General features: G+C 44.7%; 1 protein-coding gene across 10 annotated transcripts in view; it reads right to left on the bottom strand.

The window, feature by feature from the left end:
- The window catches only part of FBRSL1 (fibrosin like 1), a 694,486-nt gene that overhangs the window by 379,421 nt on the left and 290,537 nt on the right, over window positions 1-24,528 (bottom strand). For all 10 annotated transcript variants that reach the window (XM_029619457.1, XM_029619447.1, XM_029619455.1 and 7 more), the window contains exon 3: window positions 13,032-13,127. In XM_029619457.1, coding sequence (XP_029475317.1) covers window positions 13,032-13,127 — 96 coding nt within the window. The remainder of the gene's footprint in view (window positions 1-13,031; window positions 13,128-24,528) is intronic.

Genomic DNA, 24,528 nt, shown 5'->3' with positions numbered 1-24,528 from the left:
GCCATGCCAAATTAAATAAAGACTGATGATAGCCACTGCTTGACAAAAGGCTACACTGATCGCTCCATCCCAGTGCAGGATAATCCGCAGTAATCTTCAAAACCGCCAAGGCCGTTAGCAAAATGGCAGCATGCGACTCCTCAAGCAGACATGTCAGTACCAAGACTTGGTCTACTACGGCATCCGGGTCAATTGTAAAACCAAAGCCCCCCCACATACGTATTCTCCGGAGAAAAGAAAACATGTCCTAACACCCTGAAATGGAGGAATCGCATAAGCCAGACTGTAGGAAGGAAAAAAAAAAAGCATTAAGACAAAGAAAATTGCAAGCACTGCCCAAAAGTAGTTTAGATGAAAATGTACAACAAATAAATGGGATGTACTGAACCCACAAAATCACTGAACGGTCCAAGGTTTATCCGAACTCATGAGGCACCCAAACAGACTCAGTCTCTACTCTTGGCAAAGCGTCTGCCATAACTCCTGTCCAAAAGGAACCCTTGCGAAGCAAAAATAAAAAATGCCTCAGCCTCGTGTTCAGCTCCATGCCCCCGCAGCCATTTCTCTGCATCTTTTACTTGGTTCAAAAACAAGAGATTTGCCATGCACCATGATTTTCAGTTTGGCGGGATTCAACATGGAATATTTAACATTCAACTTCTGCAGTTCCCGCTTGACGTTAGTGAAAGCCTGGCACTTTCTCTGCACCTCATATGGAAATTGCTGGAAAACGAAGATATGATTCCCCCATATTTAATCTCCCGTTGCTCTCTGGTGGCATTTAATATAAGTTGTTTATCTGCAAAATTATGCAACTTAACAATCAGAGCACAGGGCTGACCATTAGATACAGGAGATGGAGCGCAAGTACGATGCACACAATCAATTTTCATAAAGCCCTTAGCCCTATTCAGCTGTAGGATCTCTGGCAGCCATTTTGAAAGGAAAGCTGCAACGTTCACACCCTCAGCCTCCTCAGGAACACCCAAAATACATATATTGCACCGATGAGGTCGGTTTTCCAGATCATCGAGTTTGTCCCAGTCAGAAGTAACGGTCCTTTCCAACTCCTCTATTTTTGCCATCAGCGATGTAGAGACTATTTCCAAGTCGACAATTTGCTGATCTTGCTCCTCTATCCGCTCCGCGTGCTCTGTCACGGATTGCACAATTTGGACCACCTTATCTACAATGAACACTTAAGCAGGCATCAGGTTTTGCTGAAATATGATCAGCAAATTTTTCCATGAGCTCCTGTACGTAGTTAAAGTGCTCACCCGGTTCCACAGCTCTAAACGACTCCTCGTCCTCTGAGGCCATCTCCTCCTCAGCGCTCCGCTTATCAGCAATCGCCTGAACACCCGTTTTTCTCCCCGTAAGGGGCGTTATCCGCCCAAAGAAAGGGCAAAGATCCTTTATTTGCTTCTTGGGTAGGAGCCGTACTTAAAAGGAGTAGAAAAAAAGCTCCTTTCATATGAAATAAAACACGAGGCAGGCAGTAGCTCAGCTCGTATGAGACTTCCACACTCAGCGCATAACTGGAAGTTGCCATTCCAACAGTTTTTCTGGTGACCATCTATTGTAAATTTCCACTTTCCTCTCCAACACATCACTGGGAAGGCATCAAGGAGCATCTATAGTAGTGGCTCTTTTCTTGTCACCCATCCTGCAAGCAGAAATCAGGTCTTCCACGTGGCATTAAACCACCAGGCCGTCGGGCTGGCTACTCCCCCAGTCTAACTTTCAAACTTCTTCCAAACACAACAAAGATACAAAATAAATCTTCCCCAAAGTCTTTAAAAATGGCAAGAGGATCCCAAAGGAGTTTAATTTGCAAGAGTTCAAAGCCCACAGTGTAGATAATCCTTCCAAAACAACAGGGGGGGGGGGGGCATTTTATCTCTAAAATAGATAGCACCTCTTGCAATATATTTCCCAATCAGCTTGTTTTATGGTCAATTCTTTATATTTCCAATTTTCTCCTGAAGTCTCAGCAAAAGCATCGCACCTGCCAACCTTTTCAGCTGGCCCAATAATTGCCAATTTGCTCCTTGCCTTAGTATATCACTCAATTTAGCCCTTGCTGTGCCCTGCATACGTCTTCATTCATCTGCTTGCCCCATGACAATTAGAGTGTTAGCTTCAGTTAACTAGGGCAACCTATTCTGCTGGGCTTGGAAGACAATTATTAGTCTATTTTCCCATCCTGTGGCAAAAAAAAAAAAATTGAGAATCTATGACAATTACATTCAGCAATTCCTTACTTTACTGATTCTTCCTCCCCCAACCCCTCACCTTCAAAATATTTCAAATTATCACAGCTCTACAACCACATTCAAATTTTCCATGTTCACAGGGAGTGAGGCTTCTATTTAAATGATAATGAGGGACGATCCATTCAATTTAGTGAGGGAGAAAATCCATTAAAAGGCAGGCAGTTTTTAAGCTGACGGGTCAAGAAACAGATAAAACCCTTTTTTTAAAGCCATTATACAAGGCTCTATATGGATTTTTACACATCTCAGGACATCAAAAAGATTAACAGGACAATTACACAACCAAGCAGAAAAAAGGGAAAAAAGAAAAATACTCCCCACTTTCACTTGGGTCAACCTTGCAAAATAGCAGTGGTCATTTATTCGCCTCTAAAGTCTCTGCTAACTTCCAATTACCTCCCAATGAAAGATAGGAGGAGAAAGTTCCATTTTAGTTAAAGGCTTCTGGATTTTGTGTTGGTGCTGCAGGCAGCCAACAAGACCCTGCAGGGGCATGTGGAAATGGAAGTCCTACAGCGGCCTTGGCTAAGCGAGAGACTGAAATGGATTAAGGACAAATTTTCCTTCAAGCTTACCCGTGTGGACATGAATAAACACAATGACAGTCAAATTATTTTCTCCCTACCTCCCACCCTTCCCCGGAAGATTTTTCTGGCAGAAGCACGGCGTGGCAACCATTTTTCAAAGTCAGGGATGGTAAAAATACAAAAAAAACGCTCTCTAGGCATGATCATGGAAAAAAAAAAACCAAAAAAACCACACAAAGGCATTATTCCTGCCTTTCAAGTTCATCACCCAATCCTGTCAAAGCAGAAAATGGTCAATATAAACAAATAATTCAGCTTGCTGGGCAGGGAAGTCCGTTGAATTCAAATGCCTTAGTTGAAACTGAGTTCCAAAGGTGCAGGGAGCTAGAGTGACTTGGAGAAAGTCTGTGGTAGGGTCAAGTCATGTCCTAGGACTGCTGCTGAACCACATCCCAGGGGCCCGCGACTCCTACTCCTCTTAATAAAATGCCTCGACCCTGTCAGTTTGCCAACTGGGATGCTGTGAACATCTTGTGGGTCGATTCCATTTGTGAATCATACAAAACAAATGTGCAGACTTGGCCGCAAGATTCAGTGAGCTTCATCCAGGATTCTTTTCCACAATCACAGAATGGGGGGGAAAAAAAAGCCCTTTTCCAATAAGGCCCCAGTAAGAGAAATGCAGCCTCCTGGATCCAACTTCTAAGCTGTTGAAAAGCTCAATGACAGAGCGGCTTGGGCTACCACGGGTCACCGGAATAGGTTGATTCAGTTCTGCTGTTCCTTTCTTTTTTCTTAACTTTTTCTTAATAGTTTTCATTACAAATTCAATTTCAAATTGAACAAGAACTTTGGAAAACATACCACAAAAAATATAAACATGAAGGAACCCACAAAGAAAAGCAAAAAGATTTGTAATCCAACTATATAGCCCAAAAATATACTTGAGGGGGGTCTGATAAGGAAAAGAGGAAAATATAGCCCCTAGGTTTACAGCATTATCCTATTACTACGAGCTCAGGTCACAGGAGTGCGTGCTATTGGTGATCTCTACACGGTTAGGTCAAAAAAGCTGTATTCATTATTCTCAAATTTTGCAAGGCACTAGCAAAGAAATCTTATTAAGAAAAATTCAGCAACAATACTTAAAACTTTTTGGCATATCTGTTAAAAAAAAAAAAAAAAAAAGTTTACGCTGCTTTGGTGTAACTAGATAGATGAGGGAAAAATCTATACCTTCCGACCCAGAAACAAAGCATTTTTATAACAAAAAATAAAGCCTCAGTATCCATCCATTCTCAATCAAGTTCCAGTCAAAAGGTCACCAAGAGTGGCTCTAGCCACTGTCTCATCAAGGGTACTCCAGGAAGGTCCATACTATCCTAGGACAATTGCCCTTCTTCCACATCTCCATCACCAGAATTTTTTACGCTTCCCCGCTTGGAAATAGGAGCCATCGTCTCAGCTGTAAAACCTCAGTCATATCTTTATTAAGTATATTTCTAGGCATCACAGTAGAAGCTGTAGGGAAGCTGAAAATTCACAGACTGGGATATAATTCCACTGTTTCTTGAAGCCCTTCTTTCACTATTAAGAAAATCCCCTCTATAAACAGTAATAACAAAGCCTCTCTCTCAGATGTCAATATTTAGAGAGCAAGAGTGGCAATTTTATGTGGAGAAAATTATGCGCATAACTTTTCACAGATATTCAGCAGGACGCACATGCACAAGTCTCCTGTTTAATATACTTGGATAGTTGCATGTGTAACTTTATCCAGATAAAGTTAGGACTGTGATTTTGTTCTGACCAGACTTGTGCATATAACTTTAGCTAGAGCGGTCTCTCAATACGTGCACCCTTCACTGGCTAAAGATTCGCTCTGGCCCTGGAATGCCTGCACTGACATCCACTTTGGTGCGAATAAATTTTGCACGCACAAAAAAAGTTGTGTACGCAAAATGTATGCAGTCGGTGGTCACGGGGGATAAAACTGAAAGCAGGGTTTTTGTGCACGTGAACTCAAAACGTTACCCACGTAAAAGCTTTCAATATTGATCTCTTAGGGACCTAAAGCAGGTCTTGTTTGTGAGCCACAAACAAGACTGGTTTCCAAGTCAACCAAAATAAGTAAATTAACAATAAACCATAACAACTATATGCAAATAACATCTCAAGTATTCACTGTGGCAATTTTGAAAATCAGAGCATTTGTGGCATCTAAGAGATGAGGTCGGCTCCAAATGTAGAGCAAGCTGATCCATCTGATAAAGTTGCCATCTTGACCAGTGTCCAAATGTCTGGGTTCCTGAGCAGCCAGATTCCTCCATTAATTCTCTTCAGTGCTTTTAATGGTTTCTCACTTTAGCTACTCTTCATTTTAAGGCATTCCCATGTCTTAACTCTCTAGCCCAGAGATGGGGAACTTCCAGTCCTCGAGTCCAACACACTGATCAGGGTTTCAGGAAATCCCTAATGCACTTTGCATACAATTGACACATCATGTATGCAAACCCAGAGCCGTAGCATGTCTGTGGCCAATATGGCCTTAGGTGCTGCTATCCGAAGGGTGCCATAGTGCCGCCGGTGCAGAAGGGAAGATGCTGCCTGTTGCAGCCTTTAAAAGCAGCATGGTCCCACCGGAATTGGCAGCATAGCCGGCACGGCCTAGGAAGAAGAGCAAACACGGGGGAAGGGGGGGGGGGGAGAGGAGGAGCTGCACTGTGCTGTGCTGCCCCACCGAAAGCAGCAGCGTCACCAGTGGGGCCTAAGAAGAGGAGGAGGAGCTGAGCTGCCCCACCAGAAGCAGCATGGCCAGCAGGGCCTAGGAAGAGGAGGAGATGAGCGAACTGCCCTGCAGGAAAGAACACATGGACACAGCAAGATTAGACCTCATGGCCCAAAGTAGTAGTCCTGTCAGATACATGTGTGTGTGTGTGGGGGGGGGGGGTGCTGAAAGAGACTATTGCTCCTGCTTCAAATGAATGACAGAAGCGGGGCTGTGAGCATGGGGGTGAGAGAGAAAGCATCTGCATAAATATGTGTGTGTGTATGAGAATGCCTGTGCGTACGTGTGTGTGTGTATGAGAGCGCAAGAGAGTGCACATGGATGAGAGCATGTATGTGTGGGGGAGAGAGTAAAAGAATCCGTGTGTGTGTGAGCATATATGTTTTGTACATGTGCAAGAGTGAGAGTGATGTGAGCACGTGTATGTGCATGAAAGCATGCATGTTTGTGAGAGAGAAAAAAAGCATGTGTGAGAGCGTGTGTGTGTGTGAGAAAGAGCGAGCATGTGTGTGAGAGAAAGAGGGAGAGAGCACGTGTGTTTATGAAAGAAAGAGGGAGATTGTGTGTGAGAGAGAGAGAGAGCACCTTTGTATGTGTGAGAGCGTGTATATGTGTGTGAGAGAGAGAGAGAGAGGAGAGAGAGTATATACGTGTGCGAGAGCGAGAAGAAAGTCTATGCAAAACAACCACCCTTCCCCTCTGCCCACTAATCCATGACAATTTCAGGGCATCTGGAAATTAAAAGTTCCCAGGTATGGAGAGGGGGGAATTTTTTTTTTATGCTTTTTTAATTTTTGCATATCATTCTGTGCCTTAACTGTATTTAATTATTCTTTTTATTGGTATGGCTTTACTACTATTAATGATATTTATATTTCTTGCTTTTATTGTTTTATGAGGAATGGTGATATTTCTGTTGATCCATTGTTGCACTGCATATAGAATTTTGCTTGTTGTAGTTTCTAGTTCAGTTTTTGTCTGCACATTTCTATTTATACTTTATGGTCTCTTTATTCTGTATTTTCAGTCTAGCTGTGTAACTGAAGTGAAGTATTCTAATAGTGTGCAGTTTCTATGGAGGGGTCTATAGCAGCTTGGCTTTTTCTGTTTTCCTAATAGGGAGTGCATTGGTGTTTTATGGCCTGGTGTAGTTCTTGCAGTGTTGCCTTTTCATAGGTAGGGTTGTTGCTCTTTGAGTGCTGGCACTTAGTGCTGTTTTGTCATAGAAAATGTATTTCTGTTCTGGGACCATTGCTTTTTAATATATGTAGTGTATAACCTAGAAATGAGGACAACGAGTGAAGTGAACAAATTTGCCGATGACACCTAATTATTCAAAGTTGTTAAATCACAAGAGGATTGTGAGAAACGGCAAGAGGACCCTTGCAAAACTGGGAGACTGGGCATGCAAATGGCAAATGAAATTTAATGTGGATAAGTGCAAAATGATGCACTTAGGGAAGAGAAACCCAAATTACAGCTCACAATGCAAGGTTCCACATTAGGAATCACCATTCAGGAAAAGGATCTAGGCGTCATCGTAGATAATACGTTGAAATCTTCTGCTCAGTGTGCATCAGCAGCCAAGAAAGCAAACAGAATGCTAGGGATTAGGAAAGGAATGGTGAATAAAACAGAGAATATCGTAATGCCTCTGTATCACTCCATGGTGTGACTTCATATTAAAATTGTGTGCAGGGGGGAGACCGGCTTGCAGCCCTCCTGAATCAGGCCCAGAACATCTCTTTGCCAAGGCCCCACACGTGAGGGGAGGAGCCGAATCGCACATAAAACCTGTGCGGTCGTGGCGCCCCATCGCCGCCGGCGCGCCGCCAAAGCCGTGCGCGCCGCCAAAGCCGTGCGCGCCTAAGGGGTGCGCACGGCTTGGTCCGGCTTAGTCCGGATTAGGTCGGATCAAGAGAAGGTAAGCCACCCCCATATACTGAGTTCTTGGCTAAAGGACAGCACCATTAAAACTTTCTACTTCGTAGCTAGATACGTTTCCTTGACTGATATGCCGGCCAAAAGAAAGGGGAAGGTGAGGGTATTTCCTTAAGAACCTCTACCTCCCCTTTTACAGCTAGAAATAGATCGCTTTATGACACAGTTTGAAAAGCAGGGACCCAATGAATCTATTGGTAGCCTCCTGGCAGAAGAACGAGAGGCTCCCCACGATGAGGCCTCCCTTAGTCCTGACTTGTGTCCACCTCCGGCCCAACGAGGCGCAGACAAAGAAGCAGCGGCGATACCCACCGAAGAGGTTGGGCAATCGCTAGCTTCTGGAGGAGCTATCTCCGTACTGGAATTGGAGGAAGAGGAGGCAGCAGTAATGTCTGCTAAGGAACAACGAGAGTCTCCCTCTTCTGAACAACTGGAAGACGTAAGGCCTAAAACAACAAGGCCTGAAACAGTAACATTGGGGGCACTATGGGACTTGGTTAGCGGGTTAAATGTGACTGTCAACAGATTGGAAAGGAAGATTGATACAGTATCCTCTAATTTATCTAAAAAATATTTGGGTATACAGCAACAAGTAAATGTAATTGATACAAGAATGGATGTAGTTGAAGGGAATATTAAATCTATACAAGATGTGAATACTACAATGATAAAAGATCACTCACTTGTTTCTAGAAGGTTAGAAATAATAGAAAATAGACATTTAAATGTTAGAGTTGTTAATTTTCCTAGAATAGCTGGGGAAATTCCTTATGTTTCTTTTAAAAGATTTCTAACAGAAGTTCTTGGTTTTTCTGATAATAATATGATCTCTATTAATTCTTGTTTCCTTATTAAGAAAAAAACCTCTGATATAGGAGTCTCTATCCCAGCTAATCTCACTAGTATTTTGGAAAATTCAGCCGTACAAGTGTTAGACAGAGAAACTCTAATTGTTTCATTAATATCAATGGCTGATATAAGTAACTTAATGAGAGTATATTTTCAGAAATTTCCTATATTATACTGTGGTCAAAATGTGAAGATATTCCCAGACCTACCTCCAATTACTCGTAATAGACGACGTCAATTTCTTGAAATGAGACAAAGAGTGTTATCTTTAGGTTTTTCTTTCTTGCTAAAGTACCCCTGTCGTTGTATAGTAAAAAGAGGGACTGAAGTATTTGTTTTCACACAGTTGGAACATTTACGACAATTTGTTGATTCACGAGGACCTGCAACCTCGTCCCCAGTTGAACCTTGATGTGCAGGAATTAGAAATTAAATTCAACTGTATGAGTGCTAATTTTCTAAATTTAGAATTTTTTCTTTAAATTATTCTTCTCTTGAATTTAGCCAATGAGTCTCAGATTTATGGTGAAATTTTTCTGAATCAAATGAGTTGAATTATTATATTGCTTTCAACAGGGGAAATTATTAATGTGGGTTTGATTGCCTTAATTATATAGTAATAACTGTTGAATTATATTGTTGCAATACAATGTATATTGAAAAGTTAATCAAAGTTTATGTAACTTGAAAATTATAAATAAATAATTAAAAAAAAAAATTGTGTGCAGTTCTGGTCATCACATCTACCAAAAAAAGATATACCAGGATTAGAAAAGGTACAGAGAAGGGCACCAAAATGATAAAGGGGATGGAAGAATACCCCTATGAGGAAAAGCTTGGAGAAGAAATGGCTGAGGGGAGATATGACAGAGGTCTATAAAATAATGAATGGAATGGAATGTGTAAACGTTAATTAGTTTACTCTTTCAAAAAGTACAACGACCAGGGGACACACAGTGAAGTTACTGGGTGATACATTTATTTATTACTTTTCTATACCGCACATACAGCAGGCTGATCAAGGCGGTTTATATCAATCAAATCAGGAGTACATTAAATAAAAAATACATCAGACATGCCTGTTACAATGATGGGTAAAGCCATGCCTTAATTCCAAATCACTGGGCTATAAACCGAAATATCTTCCTCTGAAACCCCTCTTTTTTTAATCATTTTAATCCCAAGCAAAACAAACAAAGGACCATCAGCCGAACGTAAATTACGCCTTGGAATATATCTCTGCATCTGACTTGTTAAATAACCGTGTCCTCAGCCCAGTTTGCCTTATACATCAGAGTCATGATCTTAAAATGTGACCCTTTCCCTAATAGGGAGCCAATGTAATTCCATTAAGAGTGGTCTAGCACCAAACACCAATCTGGCTGCCCTATCCTGCATCCCCTGAAGCCGCTGTATGTTCTTTATAGTTACCCCACCAACAAAACCCCATTACAATAATGAAATACCAGCATAAGCAAGGCTCGTAATATTATCTGAAATACCTCTATGTTCACCCAACCTCGAATTTTCTTCAACTGCCTCAATTTCAAAAATACCTTCCGCACCATCAGAGAAATATGAGCTTCAAAAGATAACTTATCATGTAGCACACCAAGATTTCGAACTTCTGAATTTAAAACCAATAAGAGAAAATATTTTTTTTACTCAACACATACTTAAGCTCTAGAATTCGTTGCCAGAGGATGTGGTGAAAGCTATTAGTGTAGCTGCGTTTAAAAAAACGTTTGAACAATTTTCTGGAGGAAAGGTCCATAAACCATTGTTAAGGTGGAAATCCACTACTTATTCCTGGGATAAGCAGCTTGGAATCTATCTACCCCTTGGGATCCTGCCAGGTACCTGTGACCTGAGTTGGCCACTGTTGGAAACAGGATACTGGATTTGATGGACCTTTGGTCTGACCCAGTATGGCAAGCCTTATGTTCTTATTGTATTGTAACTGTTTTCTTGCAGCTTTCTTAGGGCCAAGTCCATACCCAAGACACATTAAAGTAGGCCTAATACCACATGGGTCATTTGCTTTTTTTTTTGCAGGGTTTTCTGGTTGACACCACAGCAGTGCTCATAATATTCACATTGTAAGTGATATTTTTACCTCAGAAGACTGTACTTTGAATATCCCTTTTCATGTAAAATCTATTATAAATGCATAGTTTTTAATTGTGTGTGAGGAAAGTGTAAAGGAAGGGGGGGGGGGGAGAACGAAAGCCCGTAAGGTTCCCCTAGGGCGCCTAATACTCTTAGCGCCGGCCTTGGACATTGCTGTACAAACATTTTCTAGTCTCCCCCAACTCGTGGTGTCATGCTGTGTGTAATGGGTGAGGGTGCAGTTTTTCACTCGGCCATAGGCACCAAGTTGCCTGGCGACGGCTCTGGGCAAAACCTCTCTCACGCATATTCATTAGGAATAACTTGATAGCCCAACCGGTGTGCAGCCCTCAAGGACTACAGGTTCCCCACCTCTGCTCTAGATTTAAATTATGTCATCCCCAATGACTTCATCCTCCCAGGGAGGAGTCCTCATCTGGCTTCAGGCTCATGGCTTGCTGCATCATTGGCCTATCGGGCTCTTACCCTTCCTTACTGCACCGCCCCGTTGCCTTGCCGCTCATGGTATAGGATGTTTAGCTTCTTATGCCCGGGATCTTTCCTCCAGCTCGTCCACATGATCCTCTCTCCGGGATTAAATCCTAGATGGCAAGCTATCTTCCCTTGCCTTTGAATTCTTCCTCTTGGTCAAAATCCAAATCTTTGCCCAGGCTAGCATTCAATCTCTTAGCAAGCCCTACTGCACTCTCTCCCCCCCAACCCAGTTCTTTTCTCCCCTCCCTAGCCTTTACTGCATTATTGGGTTGCACTTCTCACAGAGGGTTGTGAAGCGCCTTGGGGGATACTTTTGTATGGAAGATGCTTTATAAGAAGCCTGTTGTTGTTGCTCTTTACCACTGCACGTGTGGCAGGACAGACTAAATGTCCAAGAAGGGAAAGACATTAACAGAACCAAAAGGAGGCCACTGCGACTTAAACGGAGTCAAAGGTAGAGAGAAACAAAGAGAAAAATAAGCCGCCCCATTTGTCCGGCAGGGGACGGCCTTTTATTTTGCCTGTGGTGTGCTGACAGAATGCAGATCCGGAGGGGGGGGCAAGGGTGACCAGTCTTTCTCTTGCCATGGCACGCTCTCCCCAGCACCCCATTGGCACACTGAACATGTAGCATGAATCCCTCCCACCCTCTCCTCCCCAGGTCTCCCCCACCCTCATTGCATTTCACTGTCAGAGCCATCAAGCCGACTCCCGCTTTAATCTGCCAAAAGCACTTTTCTGCTGACATTTTTAATAAATACTTTCAGCTTTTAAACACATTTGTGAGAGCCGTCTCCCAACACCCCCCTCCCCCCTTCCTTTTCTCTCTCTTGATGCAGAATGGACTCTGAAAGCCTTAATAGCAAATACATTACACTTATCAAATGGGTTTTTTCCCTCCTCCCCCCCCCCCCCCCCCCGCCATCCCTATCCTGAAGCAGAGGTAGTGTTTTCAATTTTAAAGCTAAATTAACTGTCCAATTGAATTTGGTTGGCCTGCAATGTTTTCTGTGACAGGTTTTGCTTTATAGAAAGCATATTTTGCATTAATAGGACTCAACATGAAAACTGTGCGCATGGGGATTTCTCGGGCTCACCAATGAAATGATAAATCTAATATTTTAGACAGACTTGCGAAGGCGTTTGAGGCAATTTCTAGGGGGGGGGGTTGTGGAAGGGAGGTGTGCGCCTGTCATTTAGATCTCTCCTAGGGTGACAAAAGAAGCGGCGTTGAGGGGGTCCTAATCAACAAAAAATAAAAAAAAAAACCAATCCTGTTTTAATGACCCAGAAATGCTAATTAGTATCACAAAAGCCTTGGCGTTTTACTATTAGCCCCATTGTCAAGGACTGCGGTGGGGGGGGGGGAGGGGGGGGGAGGGGGAAGAGGTCTCTCTTCCGATCCAACAGCTCGTTTCTGCATTTCCCCACAGCGGTGTTGATTTATAGACGTTTATTCATTTACTTCTCTCGCCATAGCGTGGAGCAGGAGAAGGAGGACTGTCCCGAGAGCTCAACCTCCCTGCATGAGAAGCATTTTATTTCTGAAAGACGAGGTCGTGTGGCAGGAAGAGAATAAGAGAAAATGTTTTTACATCGCCAAAAAAAAGTGACAGTGACCTGGGCCCCCCCCCCCCCAACCACTCATCCGAGACTAGGGGAGAGTGCCGTGGGCCCCTGGGCACTGTCCTGCTGGGCGAACGGGGCAGTCCGCCCCGAATCCGTTTACTGTGGCCTTGACCGCTCCCCCATTCTTTACGCAGCGCATCACAGAGATGCACCGATACCATAAGAATGCGGTCCTCAGATTCTGCTCCCCCAGCCCCCCCTGGACACCATCCTGTACGCTCTCGTTTTGGAACAAGTCCTGGTTTAGGAGGACAGGTTCCCGCCACAGGTAGATCGCCCCCAGTCTATTCCATTTCTCACACTCCTAGGCTTCTGCTCTCTCGCTTATCAAGCGATTCACTCTGTGATCAGAGTCGTCGTAGGGTGCTGCATAACCAGGCTCATTTCCTCCCCCCCACCCACTTTTGGCATACTTACATCACTGAGACGGTCCCTGGAGCTGCTGCGCTGAGAGCTGGTGGCCTCCCGGTCTTCCTCACTGTTTTTGCTGCCTTTGCTCGCAGAGAACTTCATCTGGATACAGGGAAGAGAAAAAAAAAAAAGTTTCAGCTCCAGGCATTTTTTTTTTTTGTGTGGGGTCAGTTACAGAATCTCTGCCAAGGCAATTCCTGTGTTCGTGTGGCGGTGAAGACAGAGGGCAGAAGGAAAATCACTTCTGCTAATGTACCTCAATCGAGCATTGCAGACCTCCCTGCTGCTCCAGTACTGAGGACCCACAAGCAACTCTGCCAATGCACCCCAATCCTGCCCCCTCCAGCACTCCCTTCTATCCCAGTATTAAGACCAACACCCACAATGCAAAGCATCCAGTATTCCAGTATAATGTTCTCAATGACACCCGCCACCCACAACAGCATCTAATACCCTGGGGAGCACTGCTTGCTAAAAAAACAAACCCAAAACTTAGTTTTTGGGTACTTGCCAGGTTCTCATGGCCTGGATTGGCCACTGTTGGAAACAGGATGCTGGGCTTGATGGACCCTTGGTCTGACCCAGTATGGCAACTTCTTATGTTCTTATGTAAAACAAACAAAAAAAATAAATAAAACCCACACCCCCCCAGCCCCTTACCCTAATTTCAAGTCTGGAACCCAGTCTAACTAAACGAACATGCTTCTAATGTAACAAAATGCAGGATTACTTGACTACAGTTTTTCTTGTGCCAATGTAGATAAAGTAGTGCGGTTTCCACTTTGGTCCACCCGAAGGCAAGGCTGTGTCAACATGAAAAGGAAGTCCTCGCCTGCTCCTCACACTGTGAAGTGGCGGATACAGCGTCACACAACAACGAACTGCGACGAGCGGGGAGCGGGGGGCCTAGTCAGGCCCCATTCGGACGAGCAGATTAAAAGCAGAGCTGGTAGCCATTAACCTTTCCGAGTAAATACCAATTGTTAAATGAGCACCGTTACTTATGCCGCCCCTTTTCTGCTGCTGTGTTTTTAAAAGGGTCAGCAGCCTCTTTGACAAATCTTGTTCACTTACACCTGCTGCCTGCCAGCAGGGGAGGACCCACACACCCCGCAGCCAGAGTGCTAAGCCAAGCTGCCTTAATTCATCAGTAATTACCCTAATGAGCCACAAAAGCAGGACTACCAGGAAAAGTTGTTTTGCTAAATGAAAGCTGGAGCTTTCCCAGGCACAGGGCCTCGGCCCCCTACATGTGGAAATCTGATTAGATAAACAGTTAATGTGACTGACCAGCGGCTGGGGAGGCAAATGGGTCTCCATGGGGTTCTCAGAGTGGCTCTTACATGCAACGGAGAGGAGGGGCTGGGTTTTTTGTTTTTTTTTAACAAAATAAAATGTAGTTAATACAAACATATAGAGAATAAAGAAGGATAACAGGAAGCCGTGAGGTTGAGAGACCTGATTAGCTGTTTATGAAATTCACCAGTTTACAGAAGAGCATGTACAGAGCCACCCAAAATCTTGTAAAATGACCCGAAAATACCATTGTAAAGGGAGACAATTTGTCATGCAGCAATAAAAAGCTTAAAATCGGCTGCTGCACAATTGTCTCGCATTTTGCATCGCTCAAAATGTGCCTGCTTTAAACTGGGGTCCCTTGCTTCCTGTCCTTGCATTACGAGTAGCGGCAGAAGAAAAAGCTCCTCTTTCACTGCGAGAGAGAGAGAGAGAGCCTGCAGGGACAATATTTTCTCGCCTGGGGAGGTCCTGAAAGAACCCGAACTTTAGACCAGCTTCCCTCCCTCACCAAACGTAATATCCTGTCTCCTGGGCCTCCTCTCTCCAGGCATCAACCCCCAAAAAGCTGAGGCAGGAGACAGGTAAAGCCTCTCTCCTCAGTGCAGTCCCCCATGAAACCATTATTGTTATTAATAATCACGATCGTCGCCTTCCCACGAAAAGGAGATTCTTCCCTGCACAAAAAAAAAAAAAGGCTTGTTCATTACAGCTGCTACAGTTCCTGGCCCTGCTTTTTAATCATAATGGAGCAGTGAACTTCATTTATATAAGCTTTCCACAGAACGGCCCACTTTTACACCCCGCATCACTTTTCAAATCAGAGGCACATTGCCCCCACTCACTATTAATAAATACACTTCCATTTATCACAGGCTCCGTCTGAGCGCCGCAGGGAGCAACGGGGCAAAAGGAGACAAATTCTTTTCTTAACTTGTTCTGAAAGGTGGTGGTGGGGGCCCGGAGCCCCTCACCCCCATTAACCTGGCAAAGCTAGTTCGCTCCTACTGGGAGCGCCGCGGCTTACACAGCGGCAAACGCAGACTGATCTTGTGCCATCTCGATATATTTGTTCATTACCCTGCGCACACACAGAAGCATTTTGAAATATACTCGGGGCACAGGCCAAATTGAATCATCTGCCTTCATTTTCCACAGGATCTGAAGCTACAGCTGCTACAAACAGGCTGTGCCAGTATGCTTTTTTATTTTTTTTTAAACACTTTTTTCTATCTTAAAGCCAAAGCTTGCTTCCCCCCCCCTCCCCCGTTTCCAATTCTGATTGTATGCGCCCGAGCGCCTATGTGCCCATTCATTACCCGCCTGTGTTACATGCATGAGCATGTCTAGGGTTACTAGCTGGCTCCAGATCATAAGAACGGGCTAATCCAATCCCAACTTTAACCCCCAACTATGAAAAGGATTTGTAACTTGGATTTTCATTGGGAAATCCATGGGAAAACCAGAACAGAACCGGGACTGCATCAGCCTTTTCCTCACAACGTGGAGACAGTGCTAAGTGTGCCTTTCTGTGTTTGAGTGTACGTCCAACTTTTGCACGCCCTCCTTTGTAAGTGAAATTTGCTTGTGCAGGCCTGGGATGGGGAAAGGACGGGAAGGATGGTGCTCTACAAAAAAGATTCTGTTTCCTGGAATAAACATCAATTTCATTAGTAATTTATACAATTACTGTCTGGTAGGCATGAAAAGACGTGTACCACTTTTTCATGGCAAACACATTTTTATTGGCTTAAAGAAGGGTGAGGGGATACAATGGTGAGGAACCAGCTGAAAAGAAAAATACAACTCTATTGTAGCTACATCTGTTAGGAAGCACTAGGAGAGTGGTTCCACTTTCCAGAGGTTTGTGTGTTCTTAGACCACGGCTCGACCCCAGAGGAACTCCGAAGAGGTGCTGCGGCAGGCGAGGCATGCCCGAGCATGGGCTGGACAGGAGCGAGGCTGGACCGGAGACAAGGACGGCTGAAGATACTGACCCTCCTCCAGACCTGCACGCTTCGGGAAGACCATCAATGCAATGGTGGTCTTATGAACAGTCCTCCGACCGTTCCAAGCCCTTTCGGACCTGCCGCTGGTTAACGGCAAGAAGCGGCAGGCCGGATGGAGGCCAGGGCAAAAAAGACCGGAATATGGAGATTCAGACAAAGACTCAGGAACGAGGTACTTGGATGCACAGACGAAGACTCAGGAGCAAGGACTTGGATGCACAGACGAAGACTCAGGAACAAGGTACTTGGATGCACAGATGAAGACTCAGGAACAAGGTACTCAGAAGACTCAAGCTAAGTTCAAGGTATTCAGGAGAGTCAAGCAAAGTTCAAGGTATTCAAGAGAGTCAAGTAAAGTACTGGTTTGAAACTACGACGCAGCGCGCCCTACACAGCCCACCCGCGGGACTGGTCGCGGACCACGCTGGACTCGAAGTAGCCTCTAGACGAGAAGTGGAGTAATGAACGGAGTATGTCTCAGAAGCTGTAGAGGCCTGCACCGAGGCGCGCCCTACACAGCTGCCAGTGGCTGGTCGTGGACCATGCTGGGATGGCACAGGTATTAGCAGTCTTTGGCATGGATGGAGCAAGCACAAGGGACTCCGTAGACCAGGGACAAGGATACAAGCGGAAGTCTCCCAGAGGCTTGTGCTGCAGAAGTCAGGAAGGCATTGCACCACGAGGCGCCCTACACAGCCCGCCTGAGGGTCTGGTTGCGGACCACGACATGGCACACCAAGAAGGGTGACAATGAGGAACCTGGGGTTCAGGACATCTGGACTGGAACGCGGACTTCAGGAACAGGAGAAGAATATCACGGACATCAGGAACACGAGACGAACATCTGGACTGGATCACGGAAATCAGGAACTGGAAGACAGACAACAAGACTGACCAAGGGTATCGGAAACAGCAGGCGGACATCTGGACTGGAACATGGACAACTGGACAAGACGAGGAGCTCCAATGAAGAACAGGAGACACAGGACCTTGAAGAAGAGCTGGAACAGGGATGACTCCTGGAGCGAAGGACAGGAAGATCCCAGGAGCGTCTAACTCCTTGCGAAGGCAACGCTGGAATGGTTGCTGAGCCCTTTTGTAGGGCTGAAGAGGACAACACCCAGGGAGAAGCCAGCAGGGGGCCACACCTGGCTGGTCCTTGAAGAGCAGGAGAGAGGCGCGTGCCTGCGCCTAAGGAGAGCTGGGAGAAGAGAGGACAGGCTGGTGGCATCCCCAGCCACGTGGAAGGCCTAAGGAGAAGCAAGGTAGGCAGCGGAGTAGTTCTGCCATGAAGGTGGGGAGATGGCAGGCTGCAGGAAGCTGCAGGCACCGGCAGGGATGGCTTCCCTGTTGGGCAAGGACCCAGGCAGCAGCAGGCACCGGAAGGGACGGCTTCCCTGCCAGCTGAAGACCCCGGCATCGGTGAGGACGGCTCCCTGCCATCCAAGGACCCCAAGGATGGTCCTAGCTGCGTCAGGAGGAACAGGAGCAGCAGCGGCTGTCCCGGCCGCGAGGGAGCACTCCCGGCGGCTCGACCCCGCCGCGCAGGGCTGGAGGCAGCCGGGGAGGAGCCCGGTGACGGCGGCACACCTCCGTGCAGGAAACAGCGCCAGTGGCCCAACTGGCTGCAGGAGGTAAGGGCCTGCCTGCGCTCCTCTCGGGCAGGTTCACAACAACATCAACACCAGCCTGGTACCATTTGCAGGCAAAATAGGTAACCAAGGTAGTGACTTAGGGCAACCCATGACATGAGATCCAAGTGCCAGCCTGTGTCCTGTCTAACCATGAAGAAGGCAGCCCTCGGGGAGGAGGATGGATATTTATTACCATTATACTAGAAATTACAACAGTGCCTGAAAAATAAATAATGGGCTAGAAGTTAGGCACAGAGAGTATGCAGAAAAGGCAAAACACAGCAGTTTGTAGGCATCTTTAACCCTAAATGAGAAACCGACCCAAGAGCAGGGAAAATGTTGATGACCTTGTGCAAAACGTGATAGACATATGTCTGTTGAGTTGCAACTTGGGTCAATTTCTCAGGGGTGGAACAACAGGGATAAAGGATTTTGGGATATCAATGGCTTAACATTTTAAATTTGAGCCCCAGAGTATTTCAGACTATTTCCAGATCGCACGTGTCAAGGACATCTCACCCCATGAGATTTCTGCTTTCCAATGACTACAAGCAAAAGGGAAAACAATGCTTTGGTGGCAGAGAAGAATTGAAAGTAAGGGGCTTATCCACTCTTGATTGTCAACATCAAGCCCCTGGCTTTATCAACAAGATTCCTGCGTCCAGGAGGGCTGTGATACCCCACGAGGTCACTAGAGAAATATTTTGGCTTGGCTGTAAGAGAAAGGCGGTGCCTGTTAGTCGGCGTGGAGGCAAGTTGGGTTTCAAAAAGACATGGACTCAGGCTAGCTGTACCAAAGATTATGTTATTGTTTTTTTGATGAATACATTAGTAAAACAGGGTGAGGTACATAGCAAATTAATATGAAAATCTAACAATAATAAGAACTGCAGTCAAAATCAAGAATGTAACATGACTCCCATCAGGGAAGAGAGGCCATTTTATTCTGCAGAAAACAAAGTTGAACAAGAAAGACACAAAAAAAAACAGGCTTAAAATGAATTTCTGCGTGGAGAGAGTGGGCTGAATTAGAAACAGTCAGGCCCAGTTGCCTAGTCTAATTACCTGTAATTAGGAAATTCATATACTAAGAAACTTTAAACTACACTTCAGTTTGTGTGCGAGTTAGCTAGTGCTGGTGTTACATTCCCTCCTCCGCTGCAACCATGTAATAGCATCGTCTGAATTAGAAGGCAATAAATGCACTGATTAAATACAAATGGACATTTTAATTAAAAATATATGAGAGATTAGAAAAACTGAGTTTTCAAGGGCAGCCCATCCTCCATAAAGCCCAGCACAGCAATGCAAGCTACTTAGCTGTGCCTTAAGGAACACTACAGAGAAGAGAGACCTCCCCACCTGCGATTCACGCGGTCAGCTCACACTGTGCAAGTCTCTTCTTCCAAAGAATAAAAAAAAGGGGCCTAGCCAAAAAAGCCTACATGTCCAACCAGAGCCCCAAATCAGCTAAAATACATTATGGCTGACTCGTTTCTTTGCAAATTGAGGGTTAATGCATTCTAACAGAATTTATCTATCCCAAGCATACCTGATAATGAGATCGGCTGGGAAAAACCTCCGGCGTGCGCTCTAATTTGGCAGTTTGGAGATTACGCATTCCCCAGGTTTCTCCTTAAATCGCTTCACACACCACAATTTGATTTTCTTTGCCTCCCCTTTTTCCACTTTTTTTTTTTTTTAATAATACATTTTATCGAGTTCTGGCTCACGAGGAAACATTCCCTTTGAATTAAGGGTGCAATCATTTTCTCAAAATAAGGGGATACAGCATAAAGAGTGACATTAAGGTCTTAAGGATTTTACGGTTAAGGTAGAGCTTGTTAAATTAAACAAAAAAAAATATATATGTATATTTTTTAAAACCCACTTAGTTCATCTAATTTGATGCCACAGTCCTCTCCAGGCATGGCCATCACTTTTCTTTACATGCACCGGTCTTTCATCACCTATGGGGTTAGTAAAAGATGGAACATTGTGCGGTCAGGTTCAATACCCAGAAGTACTGCGGGAGCAGAGTTAAAAACATCATTATGACCTCCTCTCTTCAGGGTTCCCAGTCATGGCATGAGACATGGCATGAGACATCCTGGGATGTCATCTGGGGGCTTAAGTCAATGCCATGTATACCTAGAAGCGCTAGGGAAATGATTAGCGGTGGTGGTGGTGGTGATGACGACGGTAGTGGCAGCATGCTTGCTAACCAAAATTACATTTGTGTTGTACAAGATGGTCATCAGTGCTTGCGTGGCGTCGCCCTGCACAATGCTGAACAAAACTGAGCAAGCTCTGAATCCTGCCAAGGCGCGTTGTGCTGATACCACCAGAGTAAATTAGGCTGAGCCTACACAATGCTTTTAAACATAAGATCTGACAGTTTTAACTTCGCTGTCATCGAAGCATAGAAATACCATCTATTACAAGCTAACGTAAACAGATGCGCTGTGCATAGCAACAGTAAATTTGATACACATATTAAATTGTCCACAGCTACAAGAGACAGATGATAATACACCAAAAACTCAGACAAAATGTAATTTGTCCTTCAGAGAATAGTTGTTTGCCTGAAACAACACAAGCACTGGAAGCTGAAGACCTTAAAAGGCAACTTTAAAGAGCCCAGCTAAAATATTTGGCTCTGTCACTGATATCTGTTGTGGTCTTAAGAGCGACAGTGGCTTGTCCAGCTGCCCACTTACATTCTAAGCTCCTTGGGGAAGGGACACGTTACAGCAATATGCAGTTTGCTGTCTCAGGCCCTATCTGTGTAAACAATAATGAAATCTTATCATTTTGTGGGAATATTTGCATTGTTCTTAGTGTGATTATTTTGGGGACCTATTAGAATGTTTAGACTAGTCACGTCCCTGTTCAGTCTTGACCAGATTCGGCAGAATTGCTATATTTTCTGTTCAATTTTTTTTTTTATCTCAAATTCAAGCATGCTGTGATGAAGTAATGCTACAGATACTAACTTATGTTCAGTATGAGTGTCTCCACCCAACCTACATTAGTAGAAGCAAGGCACTGGGCCACCACTACCTCAGGAGGACCAACGAAAGTATCCTCAGGCCTTGAAATATTTCCTATATATCAGCATGTTCACTGTTTATATATAGAGCAGTGTCAGCAGTTTATTACTCATTCAAAAAACATTGCTCTTGGTAAGATGTGGTCTCTGGACCTAGAACAGGAGATAGCCAGTGAGCCTATGCTGGTGAAATAGCTTCATCAGTGCATAGCTGTTGATGTAGACATGGCAGCCATTGTGTTTTGGCTGCCATGTCTACATCTGTCAAGCATCTTATACAAAGGCTACTGGAGATGTATACTATCTTTCTTTGCAGCATAACCGTAATCCTAAAAGATTAAATGATCAATTTTCTCAGTGGAAAAGGGTAAACAGTGGAGTATCTCAGGGATCTGTACTTGGACGTGGGCTTTTCAATATATATAAAAATGATCTGGAAAGGAATACAAAGAGTGAAGTTATCAAATTTGCAGATGACACAAAATTATTAGATTAGTTAAATCACAAGCGGATTGTGATAAATTGCAGGAGGACCTTGCGAGACTGGAAGATTGGGTGTCCAAATAGCAGATTAAATTTAATGTGGACAAATGAAAGGTGTTGCATATAGGGAAAAATAATCCTTGCTGTAGTTACACAATGTTAGGTTCCATATTAGGAGCTGTTGCGTCCGGTCGCAGACGGCTGAGACCGCTCTGCCTTACTTCGTTTCTTCCCTTTTCCTCCTCCTTGGGCAAGATGGCTACTTCCACTGCCGAGGGTCTTGGTGTCTCCAGCTCAGTAGGGGCGTCCCAGTCCGCCATGCTCACTCCTGTGGCCTCCTAGGGCGCGCGCACACATCTCCTATGCTCAAATACACGTCATGGCGGGAACCTCGGGGGCATCCCCACCACATGACGTCAATACCTCTGGGTATTTAAAGTCTCCGCTATGCTTCCACCTTTGAGTTAGCTTTTCTGACCGCTCTAAGCTGCACGCTTAGACGCTGCTATTCACTCCAGGGCCTCGCTCCGTTAGAAGCTCTAGGCACCTGCTCCTCGGGGGTCTCTTGCTTCCATCCACCTTTCGGAGCCTCTACTAATTAGACAACCGCTCCTCGGGCGTCTATCTCTCTTATTCATTTCAGGATCTCAGGACTATCACGTACTCGCTCCTCGAGGGCCTACCGGTCTAGTATCCTGCACCACGGATCTTCGGTCCCACCATCTTCACTACCAGGAAGAAGCCTGCACTACGTTCCAGTGAATAACTATATGATCCGGTTCTCCAACGCCACCCACTAGGCTCGGCTTATCCCACACCATGGGATCCTAACTACCTTGAACATCCGGGTGAGATATCGACATCTGAGACTGTAAGAATGTATTGGCAGCTTGTCGGACTCCAGTGCTTTTCCTTCCTGCCTCATACCATCTATCTACAGCAGTACAATAAAGCTTTCCACCTACAAGTGTCCGCTCTCTGCGTTTAGCCTATCGCTGTGGTTCCCCACGGGGTCCCTCCCCATGGGAGGAGTCATCTCCACTGCAACTAAGGGTCCACAATGCCACAAGCACAACAGGAGCTACCACCCAGGAAAAAGATCTAGGCATCATAGTGGATAATACTTTGAAATTGTCGGCTCAGTATGTTGCAGCAGTCAAAAAAACAAACAGAATGTTGGGAATTATTAGAAAGGGAATGGTGAATAAAACAGAAAATGTCATAATGCCTCTGTATCGCTCCATGGTGAGACCGCACCTTGAATACTGTGTACAATTCTGGTCGCCGCATCTCAAAAAAGATATAATTGCGATGGAGAAGGTACAGAGAAGGGCTACCAAAATGATAAGGGGAATGGAACAGCTCCCCTATGAGGAAAGACTAAAGGGGTTAGGACTTTTCAGCTTGGAGAAGAGATGGCTGAGGGGGGATATGATAGAGGTGTTTAAAATCATGAGAGGTCTCGAACGGGTAGATGTGAATCGGTTTTTTACTCTTTCGGATAATAGAAAGAGTAGGGGGCACTCCATGAAGTTAGCATGTGGCACATTTAAAACTAATCGGAGAAAGTTCTTTTTTACTCAACGCACAATTAAGCTCTGGAATTTGTTGCCAGAGGATGTGGTCAGTGCAGTTACTATAGCTGGGTTTAAAAAAGGTTTGGATGGGTTCTTGGAGGAGAAGTCCATTAACGGCTATTAATCAAGTTTACTTAGGGAATAGCCACTGCTATTAATTGCATCAGTAGCATGGGATCTTCTTAGTGTTTGGGTTCTTGCCAGGTTCTTATGGCCTGGTTTGGTCTCTGTTGGAAACAGGATGCTTGGCAATTTCTTATGTACTTAAAAACCATCCTGGTCTGTTGCTAAAACTACCTTTGCATGCCTTTTCCAAGCCGCTGACATTTTGCTTTCCATGCACAAAAGTGGGTTTTGAACCCTAGGCTCCGTCCATTACTCTAACAACTAGGCCACCTGTGTTCTCTCCTGCATGCTACAGATCCCCACAGTTATTAAACAATATTTAAACAATGCAGTTTTGTAAATCCAGAAAGCCAGTTAAAATTCTGGGGTCACAGACATCTCAAATATCAGATACACAGCAGAGGCTCTATTAGGGTAAACTTGGTTTGACTTTGAAATACAGAATTTATGCTTTCAAACAGCAATCAAATTGTCAAATAGCAGGTAGCAGAAAACACTTCTAACACTGCAGTGCAACGAAGCCAGAATGGAAAATTATTGTTGGCAAAAAAGAAAACATTTAATCTGTCTGGCTTGATTAAATCTTACACATCGTGTGCAGACTTGTGACAGATCTTGGAGCTGAGATCTTACTGCTGAAGCCAAGTCCATTCTAACTGAAGTAAATGGTAAATGCTTTTATTGCACTTCTGGGACTTCTTTTTACCCTTGTGTATGCGCCATGAGCATTCTAATTCTTTTCCATGGGCAAATAATTTACTAAAGCAATGCTGTAATTCGGGACATGTGCAAAAAATACACAGGCGTGATATATTTCCCCAATGCAGAATTCTAGTCTGAAGTATCCGGACATGTCAAAACTGTCTTTCTGAAATCCTTGCTCTGCAGATTCACTGAATAATTCTCTTTGATAGAAGCTGCTAATCACACTGTGTCATTGTAATGCACTTGTCCATAACATGACAGGATCATATAATCCATCAGGCTACACAGCTACTCCCACAAGCATAAGAGGACTTTCTCTCACCTGGCAATTCTCTTAGCCTCTATAAGCTTAGACCATGTAAGGTGTAGCACCACCTAGTGCCTCGGCGGTCCAATGCCAGTCTTCTTAGGAAGAAATCCCAGGACTACTCCTTCCTCCCTGTATCCCTCCTGCAACCCTCCCTCCCTGAGTCCTGGCACTTCCCCAAAAGTGACGTAGGCATAAGAATACCGAGAGAAAAAAAAAACAAAAACGAGAAAAGCTACAACATGTGTATAAATCCTCATCACTCTCAACTCCTTCATACACTTACCTTTACTAGGGTAGATTGCGTCCAGAAT

Source organism: Rhinatrema bivittatum, chromosome 11, assembly GCF_901001135.1.
Source record: "Rhinatrema bivittatum chromosome 11, aRhiBiv1.1, whole genome shotgun sequence".
Classification (NCBI taxonomy): Eukaryota; Metazoa; Chordata; class Amphibia; order Gymnophiona; family Rhinatrematidae; genus Rhinatrema; species Rhinatrema bivittatum.
This window is presented reverse-complemented; position numbering and strand designations above follow the sequence as displayed.